The sequence below is a fragment of the Aspergillus versicolor genome, assembly GCF_001890125.1.
Source record: "Aspergillus versicolor CBS 583.65 unplaced genomic scaffold ASPVEscaffold_10, whole genome shotgun sequence".
NCBI classification, from domain to species: Eukaryota; Fungi; Ascomycota; class Eurotiomycetes; order Eurotiales; family Aspergillaceae; genus Aspergillus; species Aspergillus versicolor.
Window position 1 is genome coordinate 1203183 of NW_024467533.1, and position 14897 is coordinate 1218079.

General features: G+C 49.5%; 5 protein-coding genes across 5 annotated transcripts; 2 read left to right on the forward strand and 3 right to left on the reverse strand.

Annotated features, from left to right (window-relative positions):
* Positions 1-339: 339 nt before the first annotated feature.
* Positions 340-2011, reverse strand: ASPVEDRAFT_45806 (uncharacterized protein). Its single transcript, XM_040813398.1, has one exon. The coding sequence runs from the start codon at positions 1559-1561 to the stop codon at positions 620-622; it is 942 nt and encodes a 313-aa protein (XP_040672165.1). The 5' UTR covers positions 1562-2011; the 3' UTR covers positions 340-619.
* ASPVEDRAFT_323315 (tRNA (carboxymethyluridine(34)-5-O)-methyltransferase) lies at positions 1740-3101 on the forward strand. The gene is made up of 3 exons (XM_040810594.1): positions 1740-2163; positions 2222-2346; positions 2515-3101. The coding sequence occupies exons 1-3, from the start codon at positions 2062-2064 to the stop codon at positions 2999-3001; spliced, it is 714 nt and encodes a 237-aa protein (XP_040672166.1). The 5' UTR covers positions 1740-2061; the 3' UTR covers positions 3002-3101.
* A 145-nt stretch (positions 3102-3246) lies between these two features.
* ASPVEDRAFT_139687 (MYB DNA-binding domain protein) lies at positions 3247-4239 on the reverse strand (the record flags this gene model as incomplete). The annotated part of the gene is made up of 2 exons (XM_040807595.1): positions 3247-3676; positions 3749-4239. 2 exons carry the CDS (start codon positions 4237-4239, stop codon positions 3247-3249), a joined length of 921 nt encoding a protein of 306 aa, XP_040672167.1.
* A 6948-nt stretch (positions 4240-11187) lies between these two features.
* Positions 11188-12070, reverse strand: ASPVEDRAFT_323410 (uncharacterized protein). The gene has a single exon (XM_040810595.1). The coding sequence runs from the start codon at positions 11786-11788 to the stop codon at positions 11306-11308; it is 483 nt and encodes a 160-aa protein (XP_040672168.1). The 5' UTR covers positions 11789-12070; the 3' UTR covers positions 11188-11305.
* A 1350-nt stretch (positions 12071-13420) lies between these two features.
* Positions 13421-14730, forward strand: ASPVEDRAFT_32708 (uncharacterized protein; the record flags this gene model as incomplete). The annotated part of the gene is made up of 3 exons (XM_040810636.1): positions 13421-13764; positions 13825-14038; positions 14092-14730. 3 exons carry the CDS (start codon positions 13421-13423, stop codon positions 14728-14730), a joined length of 1197 nt encoding a protein of 398 aa, XP_040672169.1.
* Between the last annotated feature and the right edge of the window lie 167 nt (positions 14731-14897).

Here is a 14897-nt window from a genome sequence, read left to right on the forward strand (position 1 = left end):
GCCGAGGCAACTTGCAAGCTGTCTTCAAATTGTTGTTTTGGAATTCGATATCAGATAATCCGGTCACGTTCGAGGCCAGATAAACATTATGTCATACTCCTTTACCGCCCGCCAATGGGAGTCCATTTAGATCCACCTTCATCGGCCCCTTATAACTAAGGCTTACTACTATACTCGGATCATCGATACGTTTACGAGCCGGATTTGGAATATAATATCGGACCAAGGAGAGTCGCTGATGTTAGCGGCGAAAACTATTTGAAATTACCAAATTAAGCATAGTGACATCTGCACTTAGGGCAGCAGGCAGGCCACTGAATATTATATCAAATTACATCAGCTTCCTTGATGTTAATTTATTAGTTCGTATCTAATTAATGTAGAGTAATTGTGTTTTGTTAAGATCGTGGGCTAGGTCATCCTGAAGATATACCCAGTGACTAACTGTTCTAACTGTCCCATTATTCAACTCAGGTCAATTTACCACTTAGGATTAGAGACTAGTGTACTTAGTGGCAATTCAACAGAGGTTAAATAAGTCATAAAGCCGTCTCATCAAACACCATGTCCGGTATGCTATATGCAAGCTAGGTAATCTCTCATATAGAAAGCCACGAATTCACCCACCCCAACCAGCACACAGTGCGGCAATCTCATCCCCGTCAAGATTAACTAACTGCCAACTACCAGTCGCTTCATCTCCTCCACCAAGGCCTGGACAAAGCGCAGCAAGCAAACAAGCCAGAATATGTTTACAGACGGGAGACGCTGACTCCGGACGCAGAGGCAGTGTGCCACCAAAGGAGTAAGCAGGCGTGTCAAAGGCGTGAGCATCCACGTTAGCGCCGCCGCCATGATCATAGGCAGCCATAGGACTGTCATTGCCTTCTATATCCCTTCCCTGGTCCGAAGATGACGAAGACGGTGGGGGCGATGATGGCTCTGGGCCTAGGCCGCTGAATGCAGACAAAGTAAAGGACGCACAAGTGCAGTTCCATGCTTGGAGGCGGACTTCGTAACCTTTTTCCTGCCATTGTTTTTGGGTTTGCAACTGGCTTTGGGCCCCGCCAGATTGAGATGCGGGATATGATGGCCTCAACGCACTGGGAGCTATTGAAGCAGATGTGACGAAAAAAAAATCTTCTTGTTGTGTCTCGCTACTTTTGTTCTTGTCTTTGTCTCCGTCGTCGGGTTGAAGCCCAACGGGTTCCTTTTTGGCGTGCGCTTCTTCCCCATCTCTCTCTCTAGACTCGTTTCTACACCGTGTGCGGACACGTCTAACGAGTCCTCTATCCAGTATGTCCAGTGCGAGGAGGAACTCATTCGGAAAAATGCAGTGAAGCGTCAGCATTAACGGTTTTAAGTTTGTTAGTTGTGAGTTTGGAAATGCGGATGTCGGCTGGGATTGGGTCAGGCGGGGATGACGCTGTGTTTGGTTCTCGAGTCCACCTTCTCCTGGTGGCGGTGTGGTGGATGTGACGCATCGTGATACTTGGGAAAGGATCCTGTTGATGAACTCTGTGGTATGAGGGAGGTCCATGCTCATGTTATCCATCTCCATATAGTACTCCTTGATATACCGATAGTGTAGGCGAGTATGCTTCAAACCCTGGCCAGAAAGTAAGGAGCTAACAAGGAACCATCAGCGAAGCCAGCGGCCGTGGTGGCACAGGGAAAGGCCTCCAATCTAAAGTCCACGCTGTCTCTCATGCGAAGTACGGAGTGCCGAGGAGACGCCATACGGATACATCGCGCAGCTCATCAATCACTGCTGACTCAGAAACTCTCCGATGCGCATGGAAGTTCCAACTTTAATTTTACATCGCCCGTATGGTGTCGTACTTGTAGTCCATGACAAGCGCGCAAAGCAGCAGAAATTACCGTACGGTATTGTATCCAATCGAGGCCCAACCATCCCACTCCTGCAGTTACAATTGAGAGGTGCTTTTTTCTCGTTTCCAACCACCAAACACCGGACGACACCAATATATTCGTGGCGGAGTTGGGCACCGAACTGAGTCAGTTTACAGCTTGTTGATAAATCTTCTCTGTCAATTAGATATGGCTTCTGGGGACCAAGACGACCGGGATGCGTATGAGGAGAAGAATGTGCACGAGGTGTACCAGCAGATTGCGAAACATTTTTCGGCAACGAGATACAAGGTTTGCCCGCCTGCTATTGGTCCTATATGCAACAGTCAGGTTAACTCAGCTGCCACAGCCATGGCCAATTGTGGAACATTTTCTTCAGAGCCAGAGCCCCGGCGCTGTTGGGTTGGATGTAGGATGTGGCAATGGCAAGTACCTGCCGGTAAATAAAAGTGTCTATATTGTTGCATCTGATCGGTACGTGTATCTCTTTATCATTCATTGAATCTGTCTTCATCTGTGTCGTTTATTTACATCGTTTCTTTCTTTCCCGTCAATAAAACAAAGGAACTGCTACATGCGAAATATCTTCGCACATAATTGCTATTTTATGGATTGATTGATATACCCAACTGACAATTCTAGATCCGAAAATCTCGCACGAATTGCCCATCAACATCAGCCACACTCGACCATCTTGGCTGATGTTCTGAATCTGCCACATCCAGACTCATTCTTTGATTTCGCAATTTCGATTGCCGTTGTGCACCATCTGTCCACTCCAGAACGAAGAATTCAAGCAATTCATGAAATCCTGCGCACGCTAAAACCTGCATCTGGCGATGCTCCCGGCGGCAAAGCTCTTATCTATGTCTGGGCACTTGAGCAAAAGTCTAGCCGCAGAGGATGGGATAAAGGGGACGACCAGGATATCATGGTTCCCTGGGTCATGAAGACACCTAACCCTCAAAACACTCCAGATGCCCCACCAAAGGTGTTCCACCGGTATTATCATCTCTACCAAGCTGCGGAACTGGAGCGGGATGTTGACAGCGCGGGCGGTCGGGTTCTGGAATCCGGGTACGATAAAGATAACTGGTGGGCGATCGTGACACGATTAGATCAGAAATAACCATGGCCGAAATCGTGCGGAGAAAATTCTGCTCCGAGATCCAGCCTCGGAGTAGTTTGGGTTCTGTGATAGTGGGAAACAAGGCAGAACCGACAAAGCCACCCCTATCAAGGGGTCTCCCACTTGAGTGAAGGAGATAAAATTCGAGCAATCGTCTATAAGTGGCACCCTCCCTATAAATCAAAAGACCTCCAGCGCTATGCAAATCGTAACAACGCAAAACGAACAAAGGAAAATTACTCCCTCTAGGGAAGCGTTCGAGGGGGGAGTCCCATATTGGGGCCTAGGTGACCGGGGTGACCTCTTCCCAAATCCAGTGGTGGTCCTGCTATCCGGTAGGCGTCTCGCGGGGGCATTGGAGGTGGGAAAGGTGGTGGTGCGAATGCAGGTACACCAGCAGCAGGGACACCAGCGGTGAGCTCTTGTACGGAGGGAAGCTGAGGAGGGGGATAGTTCGACCGTGATGCTGAGCCCTTTCTTGGTCGGGATAATGATGTACTCGCTCTGCGTGTCCTAGTCGGAGGCGGGTCGATCGCAGAACTAGAGAGTGAGAATGGGACCACGCCAGCTCGACGCGCCATCTCTTGTTCCCCCAGCTGCCAATGCATGGCCTCTGCGGCTCGCCATGGGATTGCCATTTCCTCCGCTACTTTCGACCACATCTCGGCCTTGAACCTGTCAAGTAAGAGTCAGCAATCAAATGCCCGGCATTCGCGTAACCTCACTCAAAAGAAAACATGTATATACCTTTCATAAAGCCTTGCGAGCTTGTTTTTCTTATCTTCATCCCATTCACTTCGGCGTTCCAGATAATTTTGATAATGAAGGCGGCAGCTAATTGCACTTCGTCCGGGTAGCCGTTTGCTGATGTCCTCCCATTTCATACCGCTGCCTCGCAGCTCAATAATCAGAGAGTCCTCTTCTGGAGACCACTTTGACTGCTTCTTCGCCGGCGATTCCGCTGTGTGAGCTGGTTGCAAGCGCTTCGTGCCAGCTGGAGCCTTGGCGGTTAGCGGGGGCACCGAGGACACCGAAGGCACCGATGGTTGGGTTGCAAGCCCAACCGGTGGTGGTGCAATCGGGGCCATCGGGGGCAAGTGGTGCATAGCAGGAACTGGCGGGAGGGTCGATGTGGTGTTCATGGGGGCCGCTTCTTCTTCATCTTGGGGCTTCAACAGCAGTGAGATATCCACTTTGGCAGGAGGCGGTAGGATAGGATGGTTTTGTAACGCAATCATATGCGCGATTCACGGGGTTGTAGGCTTGCTTGTTTATATGGTGTTGCGATGGGCAGGAATGGAGCAGCATACGCCGAGATGGAAAAAAATAGAATAAAATAAAAGAAGAAATGAGTTGCTGTTGCCGTTGTCCTTGGGTGCCCGATATTTAGATGGGTGCGCACGTCTTGACAGTGGCAACAGACGTTCCAGTAGTCCACTCACAGCCCAGCCGAATTGAGTAGGACAACAGGCGGGTGCAAATGGATAGATCAAACAAGCCAGCGCCTTAAAGCGGAATGATAAATCCTTAAAGCGGAATGATAAATACCGGTACCTTTATCAGCCTTGTTAAAATTGCTTGGTTTAGACTCGCAACGAGCGACAGAGCGAGGCAACCGGCTGGATGACCCTTGACTACTGTCGAGAGTATGGCTGACTAGCCCGATAGATAGATGGCTGCCCTGCGGAGGCTGAGTAGCTTCGGAGCGTATCCTTTCACGGACCAAGCACAGATGGCGACCTAAAACAAGACGCAAAGCGAAGAAGCTCCGAGGACGATAATAAACTGGTATCGCGAATCTAATGTATCTAATCGATGGATTGTGGAAAGTTTGAACGATGGGAGTGAAACGAAGACAACGAGGAGGGCCTCGGATGGCACAAGATCTAGAGATGCCTGGCGGCCGTCAAGGGCGAAAATGAATACCCAGGGCAGCAATCAAAACGAAGGAAGAATTGGGACGGCGATGAGAAGAAAAAGAAAGTTAACAGGAGCAGGAGAAGGAGAGAGAGAAGAGAGAAAAGCCAACGGCGAGAGATGAAACCACGCCTGGATGGCATTATTGGAAGGAGATCATCCATCGGTAGCGGAGGAGGTCCCTCAGCCATGACAGCTGATTGAGCAGCTCGCAGCCAGTGAGAAGCTCAGTCTCAGGCGTAGGAGGCACTAGGTTGACCCAGAGGCAAGCCCAGGTTCGAGAAACCGTTGACATTAATTGTTTTACCATTATTTTCCTTCATTTTATTTTTTTAATTTGCTATGACACCGATGATACAGGGCTGTTAGATGCCCTCTAACAGCCCTGGTCATAATAAAACGGGTTCATGGCGAGGAGCCATGTCTATCTTTCTCAGACTTGTCCGTCATCTCTACAGTACTTAGTCTCTGCTCCAGTATTATACTGTCTCTGTAGTAGCAGACGCCCGCTTGTGCTGTCTCGAGGGAAGCCGGGCTGGAGGGCAGAAACATGAATAAAACGGTAAAACGGTTAAAATTATGGGCAAAAATAAAAGGAAAAAAAAAAAAAAGAAAAAGAAAAAAAAAAAAAAAAAAAAAAAAGAGTTAATATTAACGATGATTATCAAACGGTTCCACTCGAAGATACAGACACTAGGAAAAAGAACGGCTCCAACCCCTCCCGAACGTTCGAGCCCCCGTTTGAACTGCGCAAAGTTGCCAAAGTATTCGCCAGGCGAGAAATTTTGCTGGTTCCTCAGATTAAAAATTACATGTACTTAATCTCTTACCGGCCGAGCAGAGTCCTGGGACGGGATCTCTGTAACGAAACGATGGGGCAAATCAGCGACGAGTTTCGATTCTGCATCCTCCAAAGCTGCAACATGTTAACTTACTCCGGAGTAAACTGATGCATGATAGATCTTAACGCTATCAACCCCTTGTATGTAGCAGTACGGAGTATGTGCTGTTGTCTGCAGTCACAAAGGCAATCCAACAGCTCGAAACAGGTCACACCTAAATATACCCCAGTACTAGCACTTCACCTTCGGTACCTGTTGAGGCCCATGGGTTCGAACTTCGAAGAGGGGCGAAGCGCAAGAGACAAGAAAAAAAGCCTGAAAGATAATTGGAAACGAAACAGCCGCGGTAAGGCAAAAGAACAACTCTTGAGAAACATGGTTCACCTGCGGTGGAGAAACCATTCTATCCTCATACTAGTCCTCTGGAGACAAAGTGGAGGAAAGTGAACGGGGCTGACGTTGTTCAACGGCGTCAGATCCTCAACTGGCTACAAGCTATAGGATGCAGTATTAACAGCGGATCGGCCGGCACACGGGAAGAGTACGGAGAAAAAGGTGCTTATTTTGCTGCTGACCTCCAGCGTTCGACGCAGAGTCTCCATGGCGGCAGTCGATAGCCGCCAATTCATCATTCGCAAAACCTCGGACCCTTCGCATTTTCCATTCTTGGTGTCTTACACTTCGAGTAAGTCCCAACGGCTGGTGGGATCGGCCAGCCAATTAATCCTGCGCACGGCGATGGATCTGTCCAACGGCCACGAACCCAAACCTTGAAGGGCAAGTATCGGCCTAGGTAATATCACTAGCAAGCGCACTAGCTGGGATCCGGGGTCTATTTTAGCGACTGTTCGCCTTTGTTCACGGTCCAACTGCAGCTAATCGGTGCAACCCGTCTGCCATCTGGCTCGCATGTTTCCGAGCCAACTCAAGAGAAGAAAATATAGGCCGCCACCGCCATCCTGGACAAGGCAGAAAAGAAAGAAAAAGGGAAAGAACAAGAAAAAAGAAGAAAAGAAAAAAGGTGGGATACCTATCACGGTTTTCGGTGGCGGCGGAGGAAGGTCTCCTCGAGCCATGTTGGGAAAGAGTCGCACCAAGGGCGCGCGAGGAAAAGGCGGTGATGGACTAATAATAATCGGCCAGGAGCTATGATTTCATTGTCATTTTATCCAGAAAGTGATGCATCCACCCTCAATTCTCGTGTCGCTGTCAGGAGTCGATCGGGTCTCGACACCAGGCACCAAACTGCGGAGTTTGCATGGTGGAGCAGCGTGGGTTGGCATCTCAAGGGAAGGTTTCATCATCAACGATCCAACGTTGAACGAGCAAGCTTTGGTTCTTTTCAAGAGAACTGAGCTCCGGAGTTTTCTTCCATTCGGAAGTATGACGGGAAGACCCTAGCAAATACCACGCGCGACTCTTCTTCTTTCGTGCAAATTCTCCGAATCACTCAGGGCTGGGTTGAAGGTCTTACCTAGTCCGTGTTAGTTTGCACCACCCAAGGTTGGGGCGGTTTGGTTTGTCCTGGGTCTTTGCATGTGCGCTTTTTCCCATGAAATTCGACAGTGCCGTTACTGTGAAAAGGGCAAAGGGTATTATCATTGTCGCCCGGAGACTTATAGACGCTGGTTTGATTATTGGCCCTCCAGACTATCATGTGTCAACCCGCAAGCAGCAAAACAAACTTCGCGATGAATCGTCATTTGCCACAAAACAACGTTAAACGCAAAAGTACACTGGGTCTTTTATGAGGACTTGGCGCCTTTTTTTTTTGCGCGCCTGGTTTCCTTCTGAGTTGACGAACCCATTACTTAGAGTGTGATCTGCCTTTCATGGGCCTGGTCATTTCGGTTATACGAGTCGGCGTTGGTTTGTGAGCCGCTGGGAACGATCCTTATTACGAGGGAATGAGAAGGGCCAAACAGTCAAAGCGTCAAACAAGACGGAAGTCAATCCGGGATCATCCAACGGTTGGGTAGCATGGAGGTCGCATTCATTCATGGGGTAGATCGTGGATACAGTACCCAGCGTACTGCTGGACACTCTCTGGCTCGCGAGTACGTACAAGTCGGAGACTAATCGTCAATTCACAATAATATAGCTCCAGAGGGAGCAAGTCCACGCAACCCTCGATTAGGTCCGCCTTGGTCTAAGACCAAAAAGCCTTCGCTTGCCGCCGCGTCTGCGCTTGTTCTTTCGAATCTAGAACGCTCTTCAATGGCCCTCCTGCTCCATTTTTTTCAGGGTTTGGTTGAGACAGCATGCAACATCCTGATGGTGGAAATTAGTACGGACCACCTCCCGAGAGGCAGGTCCTAAAGGCCCAAAGAGCCCAAACAAACAAAGACAAGGGCTGTCAATCTATGTGACTCCCCTCATGTAAGGGATGGCACAAAGGGGCGAGAAGCACATGCTGAATTGCTGATGGGACGACAATCATAGTAATAGTCGCGATTGCGGAGAAAGTTGGGAGGCCTCGTTCGAACGACGGGGCTGACAGGCGGGAAGGAGAGACAAGGGGAGGTTCTGAAACACTCGTTCTGCAAGATTACCCAGGGACAGGTGGGGCCCAGCAGGACCTTCCAAGGTCAAACAGTGGCTTGCCTGAACGGAGAATTGATTACTGTGTGTTTCATTGGCTTTTCGACTCTCGGGCCCCAGACTGGAACGGGTCAAGTGGGGACTTGTCAACGCCAACTTCAAGATTGCCATGGGTCCGCCGAACGCCTCCCAATTTATCACGGTACGATTCGGTGTTTAAGACTTTAATTATCCTGAATTCGCTGAAGAATGGTCGAGTCTTGGTCAGGTCTGGATCAACTCCTGCCAATTTACGAAGGAGCCCAGTGGGTTCAGGTTCGGAATTCGTCCATCGGAGGACACGCACGCACCACCAGTCAGTCAAACGGTCAAACCCGAGGTTGTATGTGGGCTCAACACTCAACAGATATCTCATTTCGGCGGGTCGCTGCTGTCTACAGGGCGAGTGCCAACCTATGCGCGAGCCAATGCTCCCCGTCTATTCCGCAGTTTGTGGACGCAAATACCAGATGTTTCGACGCGACGCGACGCAGCACAACACATATGCAGGATCGAAGCTCGTGAAAGTTACGGAGCGGTCAGTCGCCGCAGACAGATCAATCCCCCAGCCGAAAAGTGACTGGCACCATCGCATCTATCGGCTGCGGTGGACTCGATGTATCATGAGGAGTATGTAAATATTATGATAGACCTTGTTAATTTGGATTCTTGGGTCCAATTTTGCTTTCCCTGGAGCTTGTCTCTACCAGTTCGTGATATCATACGCCTAAGAGGGAGATAATTGGCGGTGGGTTCGATTTCAGGGCCTAGAACATGGTGTTCCTGCTATCTATGCAGTAGTTCAGGCTCTTGGTCGAGATGCATATTACTCTTGGGAACTTGTCCACCTGCGGGAGGGCGCATCTGAATCGTAAACGTTTCGACCGAGCGAGGATCTCGATTCCTGGGCCGAGACATGTGCACTGCATATGATTTTACCATATCGACGACTACTGCGGTGCCTTGAATAATACTACGTAGTATTCTATCAAAGAGGTTCCTGAGGCGGGTGGCGTCTTTGGAGGAGATAGTTGGCTGAAGGCCCTGATTCGCTCATCGCCTTTTCCCTCGTGTTTCATCAGCCCCGTTGGGTGAAGCTTTGAACCGCGGAAAACTCCGTCAGCGACTTCGTGCTCCAGTCCTCCAACCAGGAATGGTTTGATCATCCTCTCCCGGGCGAGACTCGACAAGAAACTAAGGAAACAAACATGTCTCCAACAAAAAGGGCGTGGGAGCCAGGTACTCCGCCTCATTGGGAAGGAGGAAGATCGCACCTCAGCACTGGAACTCTTTTCACTCTGCGACTGCTTTGAGAGTTGAGAAAAGTTTCAAGAGTGCCGGAAGTGAGTGCCTCAGTGCGAGTGGTGGCGTTTGTGGGTCGAATAGGCAGGGATACCGCTGCGAATACTCGCTCTATTCCGAGCACGCAGCAATGATCGTCGCTACCGAATGTCTAGCATGCCTTCGGCCCTACTATCGATGACGTCCCCAAAGCTCCGCCTTTCTCTGAGAACTGTCACTGGGTGTCTCCTCACGCCTGGTCTCACCTGGAGCCTTGGGCTGCAGCACAATTCAAGGTCACCCCAAACGAGGCTTAGAGCCTCGTCCCAATCCCCATTCCTCAGTCCTCAATCTTCCCTCGCTTGCTCGCTTCCTTGAGACGGGAGGATGAAAATTGGGTACAAATCTACAAGTCGCAGGGCTCCGATCTAGATCAGCCCCATTTTTCGATAACTTACGATGATGGTGATGTAATTTTGCCCCTTCAAGCCCGCCAGGGCCAGTCTCATGCCCACATTGTAGTGGTGCGTTGGTTCATAAACCGGGGTTTCCCCTGCAACTTGATGACCACCGGACGCTAAGTTAGCATGAAATGTGCAGAGGCCCAGAAAGAGATCTGAAATCTCGCTTCTGATGCCTGTTATCCAACGACTTCGGAATCTGGGCCCCCTGCGTGGCGACTGGAAGTAATAGCATACCTGTATACCATAAAAAGGTGGAAGGAGGTCGGACGTTCTGAGATCGACGCCTCACACCAGTCAACAAAGATATGCGTCCTCAAAGTATGCGAGCTGGCTGTGGAGAACAACGGTCAAGAAGAAAACCAGATTGGCAAGTGTCAAGGGCTCAAGGCCCAAGAACAATGGTGCCCAACCGATGTGGATTTATCATCTTGGCCATCTGTTGGATAGCAGTACAATAGCGCGAACGAGATCGGCTTACGCGGTTATCCTGTGGAGTGCGAGGGCTCGACTGAGTCGACACAGACTACCACCATTAACCGTCTCATACTCAGTAATCTCCGAGCCGATGGTTCTCGATTCAAGTGTCGGACATGGCCCGGTGGGTCAATCACGATTTCCTTGATCGTAAAAACATCAAGAAACGGAGCAAAGGGGCTGCAAACACACGAAGCATGTGTTTTGTCTCATGGAGACAGTGATAGTATACCTGCTGCCAAGGCTCTCCTCGTGTTCTTTGCCGACTCGGCAACTGTCCGTCGCTCCGACGCGCGATGGGCTCTTATTTGCCCAGAATAAAACCAGATTGCGTGGATCGAAGCGATCGCCCTCATCCAACTTAAACATTGTTGCCCTTGAGGAGCTGAAACCAGAAATCCTGCGAGCCTTGGTCCGCACTACCCATTCGCGAATACGTATTACTCGACTTATTATCCTTATCGATACAGGAATGAATTACCCCTCCTCTGCCGTTGAAGTTTATTACTGAACACAACCCTGCATGGAGGGCTGCATGCAATTTTGGCTTGAACTCAAAGGACCACTTTTAACAAAGCCAGGAAGGTCCACGATCTCGCAGTTTGATTCACCTGGGCGCGATCATCTCCGAGATGGCGCTTGGGTAATTGGGAATTGGGGACAGGACACAAGAGGCGAATATCTTGGGAGGGATTCCGGAGGGCAGGGTGATTCATCGATTGTAAGACCGACGCAGCATCGTGAGATCAGGCCACACTGTTCTTGAAGGATAGTGGGCGCCAATTGTATCCGCTTGTTGGTTGGAACCCTTGTCGGACGAAATTAAATGGATGAGGCACTTCGCGGGGCCAGGCATGACAGGGCACTGAGTTAACGAGCCAGTCGAAGCCATCGGCCCAAGCCATCACCCATTTCGACTCCAAGCCTCGCGCAAGATGAAACGAGAAATCAATGAGATTTGTGGGGAAACCGAGGACACTATCCCAGTTATTATTCAGTAATCGATATTGCAGGACTTCGATAAACAACCCCATCATCTTGCTGAGCCGGCCACCTCCCGTCGCTCCCGTTATATTGGTTCTTAATCTCAGGAACCAGTTCATGGGGGTCAAGAAGTGGTCGAGACCGGTCTTAATTCCAGACCATGGTGATGAACAGTCGCTTCCTGTCTGATTGTTGACATTCCTAGGATGTCCCTCCTCGCCGCCCCGCCCGTGTTTCCATATCATTGCGAGGCTTAATCTGAATCACTTGATCGACGAATAACATCCAGATACATGGGGGAAGTCCCTCGCAAACGCCACCAATGCCGAGTCTGCGAATATACTATGTTGGGAAGGAGAGCTGACGGGGAGACGACTCCAATCCCGCGTCTAATTTGTTCGAAACTTCCCGTGTCGGACGGGATCAGTGCTCAATGGATCGTGTGAGGCGCTGCGTATCGAACCAGAACCCCCTCCCATTCGCCCCAAATTCCCCGGGCAGGATGCAATGAATCCCCTATCCGATCCTAGGGCGTGTTTGGGCTGCTGCTCGATGAACGGCCGAAATCTTGCAGCTTGGACTTGGCCCTGTTGAAGAAGACCGACTGACCTACTACTAAATTCGGTAGGAGACTCTAAGCGAGTGGAGAACGATCGTCTCTTTTAGCCTAAGGCTCTTTGACATCATCGTTGGTCTGAGGAACAGTTCCAACCACCCAGTTTCAGTTCCTCCTTGGAGCAACGGGTTGATGCGTTTTACGAGGTCTGAGAGTTATGCATCTATTTTCATTTTCTACTGGTCATATACTGCATGATTGCCTGGTGCTGTGATGTATTTTGGGGGCTGGCAACAACGTGCTCGGAGTATAGCGATACGGTACTTGGTAGTCAACGTTTGGAAAGCAGTATACTAACCTCAGGCAAAAATACCAAATTTCACATCATGATAATGCTAGGAATCAAAATGCCTTTTTTATTTTTATCACATGTGACTTTGTATGGAGCCTCGAGGTTGTGCTCTTTGTTAACAACCCGCGAAACTTGGTAGCACCTAGGTAATTTGATATAAAGGGAAGATACTTCGAACACCTGCACAGCTATCAAAGAGCGAACCCACCAGCTTTCTAAAAATATTCTTCCCTTTAAAGGGTCTGATCGGTTCTTCAATCTATTGCAAGAATCCCCAGTAAAGCAGGAACGCACAATCAAGCCTGCGGTTAATAAGGCAATGAGAGAGAGAGGCACTCACAAAGAATCCTCTTGCTCACAGCGACTGCGGCCATTATTTGTATATATCTTTGGATGTCAGAACACATTGCGCTCATGCTACCACATAGACATTTACCGTATGCCTTCGGTCTTTCCTAACAAAACACTATCGGTGCCCCCAAAACACCAACGCTGGGGGTTGTATACCTTGAAACGAAGTCATATTATGGAGCCAACGGCTACAGCTACAACCAAGAAAATACAAGTAAGCCACATTCTAGCGACTCCTAACATATAAGCCCTATTCTTTCTAACAAAAACAAGCATCGAACCTCAGTCCCGATTGGATGGTTGGCCTCTTACGACAATAAGCAGATCAGGTCATTCAAGAGCCCTGGCATGCTTGAATACCGCAATGTCGTTATCCTGATGCTCCTTCATACTCCTCTCCTGCTGAACTGGGTTCAGTAAATCCACCCGGCAAGACATAGGTGTGATACATCGGACATGAGCTTGCTTTGCGCTTTCTATCACCTGGCGACGTCCTACTGGCATGGCGATATCAGCCAGGATACACATAACACTGATATAGAGAGAGTTTGGGCAATTTAATGCAGTACGACATGGAGCGCTGTGAGCGTGTACAGCCACCAGGACCCCTGGCGCTTTATGGAGGCCTTCTTAGGGCAGCTTGAGGAAGAGCTCAAGGACAAGGACGAAACGATCAAGAATCTGCAACACTTTTTCGGGGTCGGTCTCAGAACACGGCAAATATGTGGAATGTGCGCGGAGGGTTCGTCTGAGGAAGAACGAATGCTTTGCCTTAACGCTTCATTCCGACGCAGGATACCACTTATGCAACCCGCTCTGTATACTGTCGCCGAAGCAATTAATAATCACCACTTTCAATTTGGCGAGGCTTCTGGATGGACTTGTAACCAATGTGAGATATCCAATCGGAATAAAAGCACGATGAAACCCATCCCTACGATCATGCATATCAGCCACGTCCCGTAAGTTTTGTTCGTCCGAGTCAACTATATTATTGACCAGGAACAACGAGCAGCCGGCAGGCTCAGCGTAGAGGATACTCTGACCTTTCCAGCATATTGGCAGGATCCGAATTTCCCTAGCAGGCAAGGTGTCCGATATGAGCTCTATTCCATCATCTTCCATTATACTATTACCCCGGATGCTGACAGAAACATTTATGGTGTCAGCATGGTCAAGGATGACTGGGATGTTTGTGCAGTCAAGGGACCTAGTAATAAGTGGGCGCTGATAAAAGTGGCTCCGTGAAGGATGAACTCTCACTGGATCAGCTGCTGAAAACCGTACAGGAGAATGAGAACAAACACCGCGCTTATGTGCTTTCCTACCGTCATCTTCCTCTCAACGGACAGTCCATGAATCGCGAGATGCGCAAGAGTGGAATTAGTGTTCTCGTGAAGGAAACCATATACATCAGAGACGGCGTCGAGTGGACTTTCCATAAACGCCTACCATTTCCTGCTGAAGTTGGCCATCTTGTTGAACTGAAAGACAGGGCAAGGGTCCACCGGGCCAGTTTTAATGTCGTACTTACGTCTGAAGCAACTGGGGAGTTCCTCGAAGGAGAAGCAGCCATTAGCCTCACGCCGAAGAAGAGAAAATTTGATAAAGCCGTGGCCGGGCCTCCAAAAAAGCGCGGGCGCCCATCGAAAGCTGAAAAGGCGTCTAAACCGGGTAATCGTGCTGGCAAAGAAGCTACACCTGGTCCAAGCAAAGCAACAGTGCCAACAACCACATCCCCAAGTTATACAAGACGCATTAGCGTTAGACAAGCCACCAATTCTGACCTGGCAGAAATGGTGGAATCGCTGGGCGAAAACGATTCAGACCTCAACGGAGATGATAGGCTAAGGAGAGGGGAAACATTGAAATCCTCAGCCTCCAAACGAGCAGCAATCCAACCTGTAATGAAAAGAGGTGAAATATAGGGCAGCGAAATGACCGATGTCATGAACCACCAACGCCCAGGCGAAGCCTACCTTCATTGCCAATGAAGACAGCAGGCCGGTGCCGAGCAATAAACAAGTCCAACCAACAAACGTCGATGAATCACCAACAATTCTTGGTCATGGAACAAGCTCACATTCTATGTACA